Genomic DNA, 14668 nt, shown 5'->3' with positions numbered 1-14668 from the left:
CGAGGGGGAGCCGGTATCGGCGGCTTTCGTGTTTGACAAGGAACCAATGGAGAAGGAGATCAAAGGGGTCTTGAAAACGTCGGGTTCGAAATCCAGGAGGTCGACCGAGTCATCGCCACGTCACGTGAGATTCTCGACGTCATCACCGGTGTCGTATCCGGCGTCTCCGACGTCGTCCGTCACGCCTCGGTTGCTACAGGCTACGGAGGATTTCAACGCTTTCTTGGAAGCTCAAACCGTGTGAAAAGTGAAAGACAAAAAAGTCGTGACTAACTTGTATATATAATCGTTTTAATTCGTCATTTATTTTTTATTACAACATTTTTTTCATTCAAGAGATATGTTTATAAATTTTATTCAATGTAAGTGGTGATGTTTAGATACTGTGTTATATTATTTGACTTTAATAGTTTTAAGGGTAGTTGTTGGATAAATTTTAGATTTCTAATATAATATGTTTCTTGATTTTGAGTGAATTTGTGTGTGTATATATATATATATATGCTTATGAAAAATTAATCATTAAACGGTTGACAATATTAGAATTTAGATATACGAATATTATCTCATGAGTATTGGACTCTGAGATCTGGTGTAATGAACACAACCCATAGGTATTTTCCATCAGAACATGAGCACGTTTTCCGACATGTATACGCACGGCATTATTTATTTCCTGTTTAATTTACTAATGGAAACTAACTGAAAAAAAAAATTCATTCCTCTCTGTTCACATCTAGGTGATTGAATATAATATTTTTTTTATTGATACAGAAAAATGTCTTGAAATATAATACGCTTGTTATAATATTTCGGTTTTTATTTACGTTTTGATTCGATTATAAAAGTTGAATTTCTTAATTCATAAAATTTACATGTATTACCTTTTTTTTTTCTCAAAAATTATTTTTGAGAAAATTACATCATTATCAAAAATGAGTTTCATCAAAGTTTAAAGGTCGCACTTTTTTTTCTTTCTCAGTGTGGATACAGAGCCCAGAGATCGGAAACGCATTAGCCGCAGCGAACCACCCACAAGAAATCGAAGAAGAAAATGCCATTGACGGCGACAGCGGTAGGAGCTCTGCTGGGTCTGGGCACCCAGATGTACTCCAACGCCCTCCGCAAGCTCCCTTACATGCGCCGTGAGTCCGTCAATAGATGAAACCCTAAAACGATCCCATTTCGGGGATGATCGGATTCGAATTTAACGATTCTCGGAAACAATGTTTTCGTAAGATTTTATTGAATTGTGGGTTTCGATGTTGAATCTGCTTGCAGATCCGTGGGAGCATGTGTTGGGGATGGGACTTGGTGCTGTGTTCGCGAACCAGCTCGTGAAATGGGACGCGAAGCTCAAGGAGGATCTGGAAGTGATGCTTGAGAAGGCCAAGGCTGCGAATGAGCGCCGTTACTTTGGTATCTCTCTCCTCTTCCCTCTGTTTGGTTGTCGAATTTTGCTGTTTGCCCTGATTCGTTCCCCGTGGCTGCGGAATTCGTGGTCAATTGGGAAAAACAAGATGAGGAATATGAATTGGGAAGAAGGGAAATTCTATATATATATATATGTATATAGTTCATTGCCCCTTGAAATGGGCTGTTGATCAGAAACACAGAGTGAGTCCTCTGGTAACTTGAATTTTAAGAGTACAGAGCATTTGGTTTTGTCCTTCAGTTCTGTATTTCGGGAGTGTTATTGCTTTGTTCATCAGTTCATTTCTCTTCACGAGGGAAACCTCCCTTCTGAAATCATCTTTCAGAACATTTCTTGCTTATTCATCAAATGATACAGTTTCCTTGTGGCTAGCTAGCAGTTAGCAACTAGTGTAAGAGTCAAGACTGCTTTTTGACCAAGACATGGGATGGGATGACATTTCCGTATTTTGAGTTTCACAGAACAATTTGAGGGATGATGTTTCATCGTCTACTTGAATTTGATTGTAACAACGTGAAAAGAAAAGAACTTTTGGGCACATCGTGGGAAGTTTTTGGAATATAATCGTGTGAGGTGAGATGGGTTTGTGCTATTTTAGTTGTATGCATATGAGAATTCAACACTGACTGCATAGCTTTTTTCCTCTGTACCGTTGTGAAAGCTGGAAGATGCTTCTCATTGATGCATTTCCACAGTTTGTTGTATGGTCATGTTTGACCGTACCATGAGGGTATGTTACATGGGACAGCTGGGAAAAGAATATGGCATTTACATGTACGATGAGGGAACTTGTATTGAAATGACAAAATGATGAGTTTACACTTTTCTTCACGAAGCAATAGATTGTATAGGTTTTTGGGTTTCCGAGGCTTGGCCGTTGTAAGTTGTAAACCTTGGTCTGTGGGAGCTGTAGGTAAAATTTAGGAGTCCGAAACTTTCATGGAATGTTCTTCCTACATAATTCCTTATTGTCTTTCCTACTTCTTGATCAACAATGGTAAAAGCCTAATCTTTTTCGCCTTATTGGCATGTTCACCGTTTATTTATTTATCGAGCGTGGAATAACCCAACTTTGCTGTTTATGTTCTTTATGCAGATGAAGACCGGGATTGATTGATTAAGGACCATTTGGATCCTAAGGACAAGATCTACGGCCCTCGGGAGTCATCTGTTTCTGTTTTATTGATACTCTTTGTTTAGAACCTGTTCCTCTCTTCGGCCCCACCCATTGGGCTAATAATCGGAAAATGAGAGAAACTCGCTTGATTTTCCTGTTCATTGGTACATCTTTGGTTGAGAATACAAAAAAAAATGTAGTTAGCGAAGTCTGAAGTTGCATGGGAAAGCGACCTCACGCTTGAATCCTATTTTCTGATGCATTTTGTCAGAAAAACGAATAGAGGGCACTCCGGTCATACGACTTCTACAGGGTGGGGGCATCGCGACCTCAGCTGCGCCCTGGTCAGTCCCCAGCCGGGAAAATCGAGATTTGTGAAACATCTCTTATGTGCATCCAAGCTTTCGTAGCTCAGTTGGTTAGAGCACCCGTTTAGTAAGCGGGAGGTCTTGAGTTCAACTCTCAACGAAAGCATTTCTTTTCATATTTTGCACATTGAACCCTCCTTTTTTCCGCCTCTTCAAGAAAAAGCCACCGCTTTTTACAAAGTTGCGAGCAAATCCTCACTGATTCCCCAAGTGATAATTCTATGCGATTGGATTTTTTATATCTATATATATATATATATATCCTATTGATCTTACAGAAGCAAATGTACAAATAACGTATCGTAGGAAATGTACAGACATGATTTGAATGAACTAAACTACCTGTCCCTCAAAGGCGAAAAATAACTAGCAATGCTTGAAGTCGAACCCACGTTGGATTTATTACCTGTGACAGTCACGGCACGTTTGCTCGGACGTAACCAAGTCCTGATCTCACGTTGAATCTCAGGTGGCAATTCATCGATCACCGACTCATCAATCTCATCCATCTTGTAGCTCCATGTTGTTTCTGTTCTTTCTTCATCTCGATACCTTTGACTAGCAGTAGGTCCACTAGAGTTTGCTCTTGTAGAATCCTCTTGAATCTCTTGCATCGATGGAGGAGTTGTTGTGTAATAATTCTTAAAGATGTCGGCAATTGAAGGCGTTCCCTAAAACAAGCGTCGTTCAAGAGAATCCCACTTCAATCTACATGTCGTTTAAGGCGGGGAAGATTGTCTAAGAGAGAAGCAACGAAACATACCCAAGTCATTTCCTTGGAGTTGTTTCTCTTCCTCTCCATTCTTCCCATTTGCGTGCCTTGATTTGATCGTGGAAATCAGGACTTGAACTGATGTATTCACTTAATGACCAAGAGGACAAAGAAAAGACGAGATCCTGGATGCATTACCTGATGTAGACAACTTATTCCTTGATTGTGGCAGAACATCGATTGCCTTGTTTGATGGACATGACACATCCTGAGAAGGGAGATTCAGATTGTGAGCCATGATTGCATGGTTCATTTTTTTGTGTAAAAAAATGAACTCGAAAGAACTGACTCAAGACCATGAATCCGTGAAACTTTTTAAATCTTAAAGAACCTAACTTATCCTATCCATTTACACTGAACCTTCATGAAATGTCTTTAGCTTAGGAGAGGACTAGTTATTTCAAAGGTTATGCCTCAAACATGGAATAAAAAAGAAGCATAGATTTGCTGATATAAACACCTCTTTGGTCAACGTGTCAGCTTGTTCTTCCAATTCACCTACATCAGACCCTTTACATCTTACACCGATGTTTTTTGCAGAAACTGCTGTTTCGGATTCTATTGATCTCTGCTCTGAACAGCTTTCACTAGCTGAATTAACAGCGCAAGTAAAAGGTCATAAAGTTAAATCAATGACCAGAATCAAGAGCAGCAGAAAGACAAGAACATATACAGGAAACGATGGAAGTACCTGAGAAAGAACTTGCAGGGCATTCTTGGATGCAGCTATCTGTTGAAAGCTTTGAGCAAGAGGATGCAGATTGGTTGTGAAAATATTTCATTATTGAACTTACTCCCTACAAGTTAAATAAAAATGTCACATATGACAGACCAGTGAAGAAACCAACTATTGCTTAATATGCACAGTTGATTAAAGGGATCTCTACTTGGTCCGAGATCTTAACATGATTTTCCCAAGAAATGTATGGCTTGACCCTCGAACACATTGTGTCTTGGTTGATTGAGCATAATCACTTGATAATTCATACGCATCATTCAATCCAAAGTATTACGATGGAGACTGTAAAGCATAATACTTACAGTTGGTATATCTGTGATTTTACTAGCTGAAACGGAAAGACCTGTAATTCTCCATGAACCTTGATTTTTTCCTTGTGTTTTGGTCCCGTAAGGACCCATGAATTCGCGTAAGGCAGCTTGAAATAAGTTGAAAGCATCTTCTTGGATCTTGGCCGTCCCATATCTCAGAGGACAAGATTTTGAAGGGAATTTCTTATGTGAATCTGAATCACTTAACTGCAGCATATTTTTGGGGTCCGCATAAGTTAAGTTTTGCACAGTAAATTGGTAAAATAACAATGTACAAAAGTTTCTTCAAACTAACTTACAGGAAAAAACTTACTCTGTAAGCAGAAGCGTGAAGAGTAAGGGTGCTTGCAAGCCGTTTGTTCTGCTCTAAGTCAGAACTAAGGCGCTCGCTAAGTTCTTCACAAAGTCGGTTCAGCCACTGTTGAACCTATAGAAAACAGAAAACAAACCCATATATCTAACAGCCTTTATATGATACACAACGAAAAGAGAACTTGTGTCGGTGGTAAAAGATAGTTTGACCAGCAATTTACTATCTCTTCATCACACATAGGTGGATGCCAAGCGGATTGGTTCTATTTAACTACACTGACATAGGTTTTCTAATAATATACGTTGATTCATATTTTCATGTTTCTCTTTCCATAGAAGCTTTCTAGTCTATCTTCATGAATTCTATATTTTGGATATTTTTTAAATGCATTCGGTCTCGTCCCATGTAAAAACCTTAATGTTTAAATATAATTTACATTTCATAAAAAAAACTTATGCAGTTCAGATATATTTCTTTTCCCCCTTATTGTGCAACAACTTCAGACGATGAAGTTAAAAGAGAGAAAATCTCTGGGGCTGGGGATGAAGTCAAAGAAGATGCTAGAGAATTAGAAAGAATGCAACAGTGAGAATACACTACAGAAACTAAAATGTTTAGTCATATGGCAGATGCTCTTCCCAAGTCTTTTGCCCAAACTCTTAAGATTTATATACGAGTTTTCCCTAATGTGCTATTAAAATGAAAAGTACTTGAGCCAAGGGATAAAAGAGGTAAAAAATAATTAATCTGGTTGAGATAAAATCCTTACAGATGAAAGTGTCTTGAGAGCTCGGGGACCAGGAAATGTCTTCCCAGAACCATGGCTTTTGGGGAGAAGCCGACCTTGCACTTCTTCTCCACTAATCCCTCTCGCAATATTCCATAACCAAGTACTGAAAGTCAAATGATAAAGCGTTAAAAACCGACATCTAGTTAATTTCAAACACTTTGGTTACTTAAAAGAGAAACTGATGAACATGCACTAGGCATCATGCATCCTTGAGTTAGAATTAGAAAGAAAACATTTGATCATTGTCGGTCAGATAACCAAAAGACACAATCACAATGGCAAAACCATCAAAACTTTTACAGGTTGGAGGTACTGTGGTTCATAAAAGAGGATTGCCGGTAAAACCAACGACCTCACAATTCTGTTGGTCATTACATATTACCCAGTATTCATTCCGTAAAGTTCCTGCAGCTTCCCTTCAGAAAATTGCAAGAGGTCCCCCACGGTATTAACACCCAAATCAATTTGCAAGGAAGTACCTAACTTTCCTCCAAGCTGTTTCCTGCAAGACTTAAAAAAGATAAACCAAGTCCGCGATATCGCATCTGTATTCGACAGATGCATGATACTGAGACAGACGTAGAAGGTGTAATCCACAATTTTTTGGACATTCTAAAATGTAATTCTCCTTTTTTGGACATTCTTAGGACTTTTTGATCACAGCCTTCTTTACATTGAAACAATATCAAGTGTACTTCAGATTTCTGAGGTTTTTGAATGCATATATTAGATACAAAAAATGAAAAACAGAAAGCAGAACATTCAGGAGTGTGTCCAAAATAAATGTTGTCACCTATTTTTAAGCATGTGAACATTTTGATCCGTTTAACTGTCAAGAGACTTACATTTTTTTTATTGGCAATGAATGGAGTAATTCTTGTACAGACGAATAGGGTACAACAGTCTGCTGAGCAGGTTTGTTCATTCCACTTGCAAGTTTCGCTAGCATCTGCTAAGTCAAGTGTTACTTACCATTTAAGCAAAAAAAAAGTACCTAAGAAAACAAAAAAGCTTCTTGCCTTATTATGAGCGATGCCGGCAGAACAAGTAAACTCAGTGTCCTTCAACACCTGCTTCCGAAGATCAGCAACAATGAGTATTCCACAAGCTAATAACTTATCTCGACGATCAGCATTTCTCCGACATATCCAATCCCTTACACACTCTGTGGCATCATCTCCATCCTGAATCGGTAAGAAATGTAGTATCAAAGTTTAATGATATGCAGAAGATATTAGATAAAAAACTTAGTGTACTGAGTTTACATCAAAGGATGAGTATCTTCAAGGAAATGGGTCATTGTTTCTTACATCTGACATCTTCATGAAGCATAGTAGTCATTTCAACAACAATGAATCATAATGAATATGAAAGATGGAACTATAACAAATATGGATCCTGCATACTACGTTTCTTTTGCTCTGATGAGCATGTTCCTTAACACCTACAGACAGAGCATCTGCTAAATCTGGGAGCTTTCTGTAGATTTTATAGATCAGGAATAAATTCTAGGATATGTATCAAGTAAAATTTCAATAAATTTAATGACTGGGTGCCCAACTCTGTACTCCGGAATCTGGCATAGATGCCCGATCACTATATTAGTGCTGCAACAAAAACATATAGAGAGTAACTTAAAACATTAAGAAAATTCAAGAAACCTTGATGCTCATTCCCAGAACGTGTGATCTCAGAGCTTCGTCCTCTATCACTTCCAAGGTCTCAGGAGGTTTATCAGCAAGCATGCTTTCTGCTGCTTCAGTGAGATCAAGGTAGACTTCATCAATCGATGCCCTCTCACACTTACCCTTTTGTGATAGAATGGAGACCACCTGCCAATGAAATTATTTCAACAAATATTATAAAAAGACAGACATCAAATCTCACCAGACAACATGTTTCTAAATTCCACCAACCTCTGAACCAGCATTACGGTATGAATTCAGGTCAGCTTTACCACGAGCCACAGGCACTTGAACCAAATGAATTTCTGGGCAAGCAGCTCTAGCTTCATCACCTCTCATTGATCTGAAAAAACATCCAATTACATATTTTCGGGCATCCAAATACAAGTTTGGCTTTGGAGAAAGCTCGATACAGTTCAAACTAAGGCAGCCTTAATCTTGGACTCACCGCTTAACGCCACACCTACGAGCTTCATAGCTAACAGCAATCAAGGCACCACCTTTCCACTCGTTATACTGTACAACAGCAGTAGGAAGTCCCCTTAATTCCGGTTGCTTCCTCTGCTCCACTATTATATACGCCGGAGAAATCACATAATCAGATCAAGAAAACAAACACACAAATCAACAAAATCAAACACCAATTTTTCGTTAAGGAACGTTTCACGATCCCCGGAATTAAAAAAAGCAAACATGCGAAGTTCAAATCACTGAACCCGTCAAGAAACACCGCGAGAGAACCACTTCCGCAGAGAATTAACGACCCAAAATCTCAATAGCTCAAGTCGAATCAGGAGAGCGATGCGACCCGCAAGAGCCTACCAATAGATGTCATTCTCTCAATTAAATGCGTGTAGCTACTGAGTGTGTGTGTGTGTGTGAGCGAGAGAGAGAGAGAGAGAGACCTTGAACGTAGAAGCAGTCCATGTCGACGTGGGCGATGACCCTCGCATCCGATGATTCGGGTCTCGCTACTGGCATTTTCTCCCAAACCAAACCTAGCAGTTCCAAAATTTCCACAAAATTGGAGCGAGCGAGAGAGAGAGAGATTCTGGGTATGGCGCGCTAAAATTCAGGCGAAAAGGCTTGTTGAGAAGAAGGAAAGTGGTAAACGGGGAAGCAAAGCGGTAAAAAGAAAAGAACCCGGAGAGGCCAAACCAAACCGGGAAATCGAAATCTTGGTTGTGAACCGGCAACCCCTAATCCAAAACCAAACCGGTCCAATTTTATGCATCTAATCTGCCCTCCATACCGCATCGCATACAAAAATAATTATACAGATACATATATACTGTTGTAACATTTTTTTACATAGTTGTTTAAGCTAGCAATGGTATTTCCTATGTTTGTTACAATAATATAACAATAATAGATTCATACTACGGTTAAAACGAACGAGCTCTTATATTTTGGCTCTTTTATATAATATTTTTTTTTCTATAAGAATCTAAACTAATTTTAATTTAATTGTATCCAAAGATTCTAAACTGATTGGATATTTTTTTTAAATAAAATTTTTCATACTTTTTAAAAAATATAAAATAAATCTTATATACTCTTATTTTTTTGTATTTATTATATACTCTTATTTAATATAGTTTTTTTTATATCATTAAACCTATATTATATACTCTTATTTAATATAGGTTTAATGATAAAAAACTATATTGTTATTAAAATTTTATTGGAATTGTGATAGTTTTAATTTAGGATAAAATTAGAAATTATTTAGAAAAAATAGAATGACATCAATTTAAAAACAAAAAATAATTGTTTAAAACGTCTATTATGAAATGTAGGGAGTACAATTTTAAAAATATTTTTATTAAAACTGTTATTCCAATGAATATAAATTTTAAACAAAAAAGATATACCGAAATATTTGACTAATCAGTTGCAGTTTTGGTTGCAAGCTGCATTGACTAAAATCAAGTCAACAAATAAACCGGTTGCTGGTCGTAAAAGAAAAGAAAATAAATCCAGAAAAGTAAAGATTCAAACCTAAATCAAATTTCTAAAATTGAAATGTACCAAAATTAACTCACGATTTTGTGTCACAATGTCGTCATTCTCTGAATTAAACGCTCTTTTAAACCCCAACGGAATCCCATATTTACTCCTCCATGTCGCCATCTTTCTCAAACACATTTGACATTTTTGAAACATAAAATCTCTTGAGAAATGGCAAAACAAAATTTCCATAACAAAAATCTCTGCAAAACCTCTATATATTAGCTGTGTATGTGTGTATGTACTGTTCAAGAACACTGAGCAGTGCAGAGAGGGAAGAAGGAGCCCTACCTTGTCCCGCAAGCCAAGTATGGGTCAATTCCTCAAAACCCTGTTTTCCTCTCTCCTCCTCTGCCTCGCTCTTCTCCCTCTCCTAGCCTCTGCAGAAGAAGAAGATTGTGATTCCGGCCATGGCGGCGGCGGGAACGGAGCAGACAAGGGCAAGGCCTTGAAGTTCAAGATCGCTGCTATCTTATCGATCTTTATCGGCGGAGTTTTCGGGGTCTGCCTACCGGTTTTGGGCCGGAAATTCTCTTTTCTCCGGCCGGAGAGCAACTTCTTCTTCCTCATCAGAGCCTTCGCCGCCGGAGTGATTCTGGCCACCGGATTCATCCACATCCTTCCAGACGCCGGCGAGAATCTCACGAGCCCATGCCTGGGCGAGGCCCCGTGGGGAGATTTTCCGATGTCTGGACTCATCGCCATGGCTTCTGCGATCGTCACCATGTTGATTGAGTCCTTCGCCGCCGGTTACTTCCAGAGATTGCTCTCCGGCGAAAAAAACTCCTTGCCGGTGGTCGCTGGAGGCGGAAAACAGGTGTTGGGGACTGGCGGCGGACATGAAGGTCATGTTCATGTTCACTTACATGGCTCTACTTTCAATGAATCCGGAGAAATCAAACTGATCAGGCACAAGATCGTCACACAGGTAATCTAGGGTTCTTATTCAAGATTCCACCCAAAACCCACGATTTTTTTTGTAAGAATTCAGGGAGTTTACGTTTGATCTTTATGTTCTTGGTTAGGTACTGGAGTTGGGAATTGTGGTTCACTCAGTAATCATAGGGCTTTCCCTTGGAGCCTCTCAAGATTTGGACACAATCAAGCCTCTTCTCGTTGCACTGACATTCCATCAGCTCTTTGAGGGCCTCGGCCTCGGCGGCTGCATCTCCCAGGTACATACATTCAGACATAACTCGTTGATTCAGACAGATAACTAATCAATGTCTCGATCTCAAACCCTGATCTCATATCACCCCTGAAAACGTTGCAGGCGAAGTTCAAAGTAGGAACTATTGCAACAATGGTGTTGTTCTTCGCGCTTACAACACCCGTTGGGATCGGGATCGGGATAGGAGTTGCGGAAACGTACAACGAGAACAGCCCGACCGCGTTAATGGTATCGGGGATCCTGAACTCTGCAGCAGCTGGGATATTGATTTACATGGCGCTCGTGGACTTGTTAGCAGCTGAATTCAATGATCCCAAAGTTCAAGGCAGTTTCAGGATGCAGATCAGTTGCAGTCTTTCGCTTCTTCTTGGTGCTGCTGCGATGTCCCTTTTGGCTATTTGGGCATAGATTCAATTTTGTCATCAAAAGCAATTTTCTTCTCTTTGTTTTTAGGGCATTTGTTAGGAGCCTGGAGCTTTTTAGTTTCATTCTTACGTTCTGATTATTTTTTCTCCAATTTTCAATCTCATATATATATATATATATATGAAAAGAGTGTTCCTCAATACTGGGAAAGCTTCAATCTTTAGCATTCTATGACATATATGAACAGAATTGGAAATGCATTGCTTACAACGGGCATATATATATATATATGTACATTATAATACACATATACACGACAAGAGCAGATTCTCGATGTACTTACTGAGAAACCCAAACACAGGTTTTTGTCTGGAAGCTCTGTTGTAGAGACAAGACAAGGAGTGGTGGCATCAGCCCCTGGACGAAGTCTTTCTCAAAGGACTTTCGGAAATTCGCTTTTCTGTAAGCTTTCTCGAGAAAGATCCGAATTTTTCTATCAAAGAAATCTCTTTCAGATTTTTTTTTCCTATTTGCAAAAAAAAAATCCTGTTTTTTCCTGAAAGTTATTGAGTTTTTCTTCCCAATCTCATGACAGACGACGACGATAGCCTTTAAATTTTGCTTCCTTTTTTTTAAAAAAAAACTGACGTGGTAATTTATAAGGCGTAGACTCACGGTACATACGCCGGACGGATCCGTGTATATATCTGTAAACATACATACATACATACAGTCATACATACATACATACATACATACATACATACATACATACATACATACATGTAAGCACTGTTTTTTTTTTTGGTAATGCATGTAAGCACTGGTTTCCATCGGCGGAGAAGAAAAATGTCCGTTAATACATGTTATATTGTTGGACACGCTTCTCTGGCTCTGCAGATTCGTGTCTGAAAATGAAGCGTAGCTTGGGTTCCAAATCCTCGAACAACAGCAGCAGCAGCAGTAACACGAAGGCGAAGAAGAAAAAGACGACGAGCAACCAGAAAACTCTAGGCGTCGCATGGGGCGCCGCTTCTCTCTCTTCCTCTCGCTCTTCTTTTCGCTCCTCCCCTTTCTCCGATTTCGGAAGGTCTCTCTCGTTTCCCTAGGTTTTAGGGTTATACTTGAGCTTCTGATGTAGAAAGTTGGGAAATTTCTGTCTGAAAGATTTGGGTAATTTTGACGAACGACTTGTAAGATTGGGGATGCTTTCGATTCTAAAGTCTTGGGGTTTTGGGGTGTTTCTATTTGAGAAACATCAAGAAATTGCGAAATCGAGACTGCCCAAATTCGGAAGTGGTTGAGGCTTGTTCTATGTTTGTGTTATGGATGCTCTTTTTTGTTGATATCTTCTCTATGTTTTTGTTTGTAGTTACATGTCAGAGAAGAACCGGAAACTTCATAATCAATTCGATGCTGAAGCTTCTACTGATTTTTATGGCGTTTCTGGTTCTGAGAATTTAATTTTTCAGGGGGTTTCGATCTTTGTGGATGGTTTCACCGTTCCCTCCAGTCAGGTTCAGTTCCATTACTTTGTTTTATACTGATCTTATTTTGTTCAATGTGTAGTTCTTTTCTCATCTGACATGAATCAATCTGTATCCTTTAGTTTTCTACAATTCTTTATCATTGAATTGTCTTTAAACATTCTGCAATACTACAGCTTGTTGATTGACTTTAACTGTACATCTGACTAGGAATTACGAGGTTACATGTTGAAATATGGGGGAAGATTCGAGAACTACTTTTCTAGACGCTCCGTAACACATATCATCTGTAGCAATCTTCCTGATAGTAAAATCAAGAATCTGAGGTCTGCAATTGTTCTAATTTCTCCGAGAGTTTTGGTTGACTTCGTGCAAGTTCATTTGTTTGATGTGTTTCTTAGTTTGAATCAGGTCATTCAGCAGAGGCCTACCTGTGGTGAAACCCACATGGATATTGGACTCCATATCTGCCAAAAGACTTCTGAGCTGTAAGTCAAATCAAGATGATTAAGTCTCACTTAAAATCACTCATTCATAAGCAGTGAAATATGGATCTGATATTTTTCAGTTGTCATCATGGTATACAAGCTTGCATTGGTCATTGTACACAACCTGTTTTCAATTGGTTGTAACTGTAATGAGTTGTGATTATTACATCTCAGGGGTTCCTTACCAGCTAGATCAACTGACTGATGCCCAACCAAAGTTGTCTGCATTTTTTGCTCCAAAAAGCCATTCGGTTCCTGAGGTGGTTTCGACGGATATGACTTGTCAGCCAACAAGTAGATTTTGTGATATACGCATGAATGAGGCTGAAGTTGCCAATTTATTCAGAGCAGCAAAGTTCGGAGAAGGAAGAGAACATGAAAATGATGAAACTGATGGTGTGTACCTTGAGATCACTACTCGAGAAAGGATGGACCCTGCAATATCTGGTGATAGGAAATCTTCTGAATTAAATTCAGAAGAGCTAGATTATTGTGGCATAGAAGAAAAAGAGGTTAATAGTGATTTCCCATCATGCAGTGAGCACCCTCCTGCTTCCACCAACATATCTTTCTGTGAGAACGATACTAATGATGACATATCTACTGCAACTACTGCTGTTTGCTCTAAAAGGCGCCACTCAACTCTTGAGGATCCCAATTTTGTGGAGAACTACTTTAAGGTAAATCTCTAAGTAATTCTTTTTTATAATCTTAAATTGTAAATCCTGTTCATATGGCTCTCTTCACACAGTTTTGTGTTAATTCTTACAAGCGAACCTCCTTCTGCTAATGTGTTTAGAAAATATGTAATGCATTCTTTGGTTGAGATGTTAAACACATGCTGGAAGTTCTTTTATCTGGACGTGAGGGGGCCATAACGTTGATTTCTAATATTTAAGTAACACATTGGTTAAACTGAAGCAGAGAATGTAAGGATTTTTACATGATTCTGTTTCATTTGTTCAGAGTTCGAGACTGCATTTTATTGGTACCTGGAGAAAAAGATACCGTAAACGATTCCACGGCTCTTCTGATGGGCTCAAAAGCACAGATTCTGGACATAACGCAGTTGGAAGCCCCAAAAAGACAGCTTTTATCCACATTGACTTAGTAATTTCCCTGCTCTAGGCTTTTGTTTTATTTCAGTATTTACTTGTTTAATAAGATGGAAGGAAGAGAAAACGAATCTCTGGTCCGTCATATCATTATTTGTCAATAATACAAAGACCAGACTACTAAGCTGAAGTCGGTCACAAAGTACATGTGAAAACTAACCTTACAGTTATATGGGTTTTACAATATTTTGTGTTTTTGTTTTGGTTTCCATTTGCATCTAAATTGTTCAAATCTGATACGATGTTTTCCAGGATTGCTTCTTTGTGTCAGTTGTAATCAAGAACTGTCCTGAACTACAGGACAAGCCAGTAGCAGTGTGTCATTCAGATAATCCAAAAGGGACTGCTGAAATATCCTCTGCGAATTATCCAGCGCGGGCTTATGGTCTGTCTCATCTCATCCGAAGTAATCTTTCTGCGTTATTGGGTCTGACATATATTCAGTTTTATATCTTTCTTCTATGCCATTTTCCTGCATCTAGGAGTAAAAGCAGGAATTAT

The 14668-nt window shown here is 38.8% G+C and overlaps 5 protein-coding genes and 1 non-coding gene across 9 annotated transcripts in view; 5 read left to right on the top strand and 1 right to left on the bottom strand.

The window, feature by feature from the left end:
* The window catches only part of LOC104813354, a 1833-nt gene extending 1412 nt beyond the window's left edge, over positions 1 to 421 (top strand). Inside the window, exon 2 of the mRNA XM_010540912.2 lies at positions 5 to 421. Within this exon, the coding sequence (XP_010539214.1) occupies positions 5 to 244 (240 nt within the window). The 3' untranslated portion in view covers positions 245 to 421. The remainder of the gene's footprint in view (positions 1 to 4) is intronic.
* A 551-nt stretch (positions 422 to 972) lies between these two features.
* LOC104812922 lies at positions 973 to 2760 on the top strand. The gene is made up of 3 exons (XM_010540336.2): positions 973 to 1145; positions 1282 to 1419; positions 2532 to 2760. The coding sequence occupies exons 1-3, from the start codon at positions 1055 to 1057 to the stop codon at positions 2546 to 2548; spliced, it is 246 nt and encodes an 81-aa protein (XP_010538638.1). The 5' UTR covers positions 973 to 1054; the 3' UTR covers positions 2549 to 2760.
* A 192-nt stretch (positions 2761 to 2952) lies between these two features.
* TRNAT-AGU lies at positions 2953 to 3026 on the top strand. The gene has a single exon. It is a non-coding gene; the product is annotated as a tRNA-Thr (tRNA).
* A 166-nt stretch (positions 3027 to 3192) lies between these two features.
* Positions 3193 to 8616, bottom strand: LOC104812921 (DNA polymerase eta). Of its 2 annotated transcripts, XM_010540335.1 has the most exons (16): positions 8436 to 8525; positions 8247 to 8348; positions 7979 to 8099; positions 7762 to 7873; positions 7507 to 7677; positions 6865 to 7029; positions 6691 to 6794; positions 6228 to 6347; positions 5825 to 5948; positions 5056 to 5169; positions 4734 to 4949; positions 4384 to 4489; positions 4153 to 4283; positions 3831 to 3900; positions 3684 to 3739; positions 3193 to 3591 (listed from the first exon to the last, which is right to left on the bottom strand). In XM_010540335.1, the coding sequence occupies exons 4-16, from the start codon at positions 7867 to 7869 to the stop codon at positions 3259 to 3261; spliced, it is 1818 nt and encodes a 605-aa protein (XP_010538637.1). In that variant the 5' UTR covers positions 7870 to 7873; positions 7979 to 8099; positions 8247 to 8348; positions 8436 to 8525; the 3' UTR covers positions 3193 to 3258. The 2 variants fall into 2 exon arrangements, with proteins under 2 accessions (XP_010538637.1, XP_010538636.1); XM_010540334.1 differs by lacking the exon at positions 8247 to 8348 and having other exon boundaries at positions 8436 to 8616.
* Positions 8617 to 9681: 1065 nt separating this feature from the next.
* On the top strand, positions 9682 to 11674 carry LOC104812920 (probable zinc transporter 12). Its single transcript, XM_010540333.1, has 3 exons — positions 9682 to 10468; positions 10566 to 10715; positions 10814 to 11674. Exons 1-3 carry the CDS (start codon positions 9851 to 9853, stop codon positions 11117 to 11119), a joined length of 1074 nt encoding a protein of 357 aa, XP_010538635.1. The 5' UTR covers positions 9682 to 9850; the 3' UTR covers positions 11120 to 11674.
* Positions 11675 to 11873: 199 nt separating this feature from the next.
* LOC104812918 (DNA repair protein REV1) overlaps positions 11874 to 14668 on the top strand; it is a 9063-nt gene continuing 6268 nt past the window's right edge. For 2 of the 3 annotated variants that reach the window (XM_010540330.2, XM_010540329.2), the window contains exons 1-8: positions 11874 to 12167; positions 12450 to 12594; positions 12775 to 12890; positions 12976 to 13052; positions 13227 to 13732; positions 14019 to 14162; positions 14420 to 14552; positions 14650 to 14661. In XM_010540330.2, coding sequence (XP_010538632.1) covers positions 11941 to 12167; positions 12450 to 12594; positions 12775 to 12890; positions 12976 to 13052; positions 13227 to 13732; positions 14019 to 14162; positions 14420 to 14552; positions 14650 to 14661 — 1360 coding nt within the window. In that variant the 5' untranslated portion in view covers positions 11874 to 11940. The remainder of the gene's footprint in view (positions 12168 to 12449; positions 12595 to 12774; positions 12891 to 12975; positions 13053 to 13226; positions 13733 to 14018; positions 14163 to 14419; positions 14553 to 14649; positions 14662 to 14668) is intronic. The other variant, XM_010540331.2, reaches the window with a different exon arrangement.

This window comes from Tarenaya hassleriana, unplaced genomic scaffold (assembly GCF_000463585.1).
Source record: "Tarenaya hassleriana unplaced genomic scaffold, ASM46358v1 Cleome2, whole genome shotgun sequence".
NCBI classification, from domain to species: Eukaryota; Viridiplantae; Streptophyta; class Magnoliopsida; order Brassicales; family Cleomaceae; genus Tarenaya; species Tarenaya hassleriana.
Note: the sequence above shows the minus strand (reverse complement) of the source record. Positions and strands in the feature narration are given on the sequence as shown.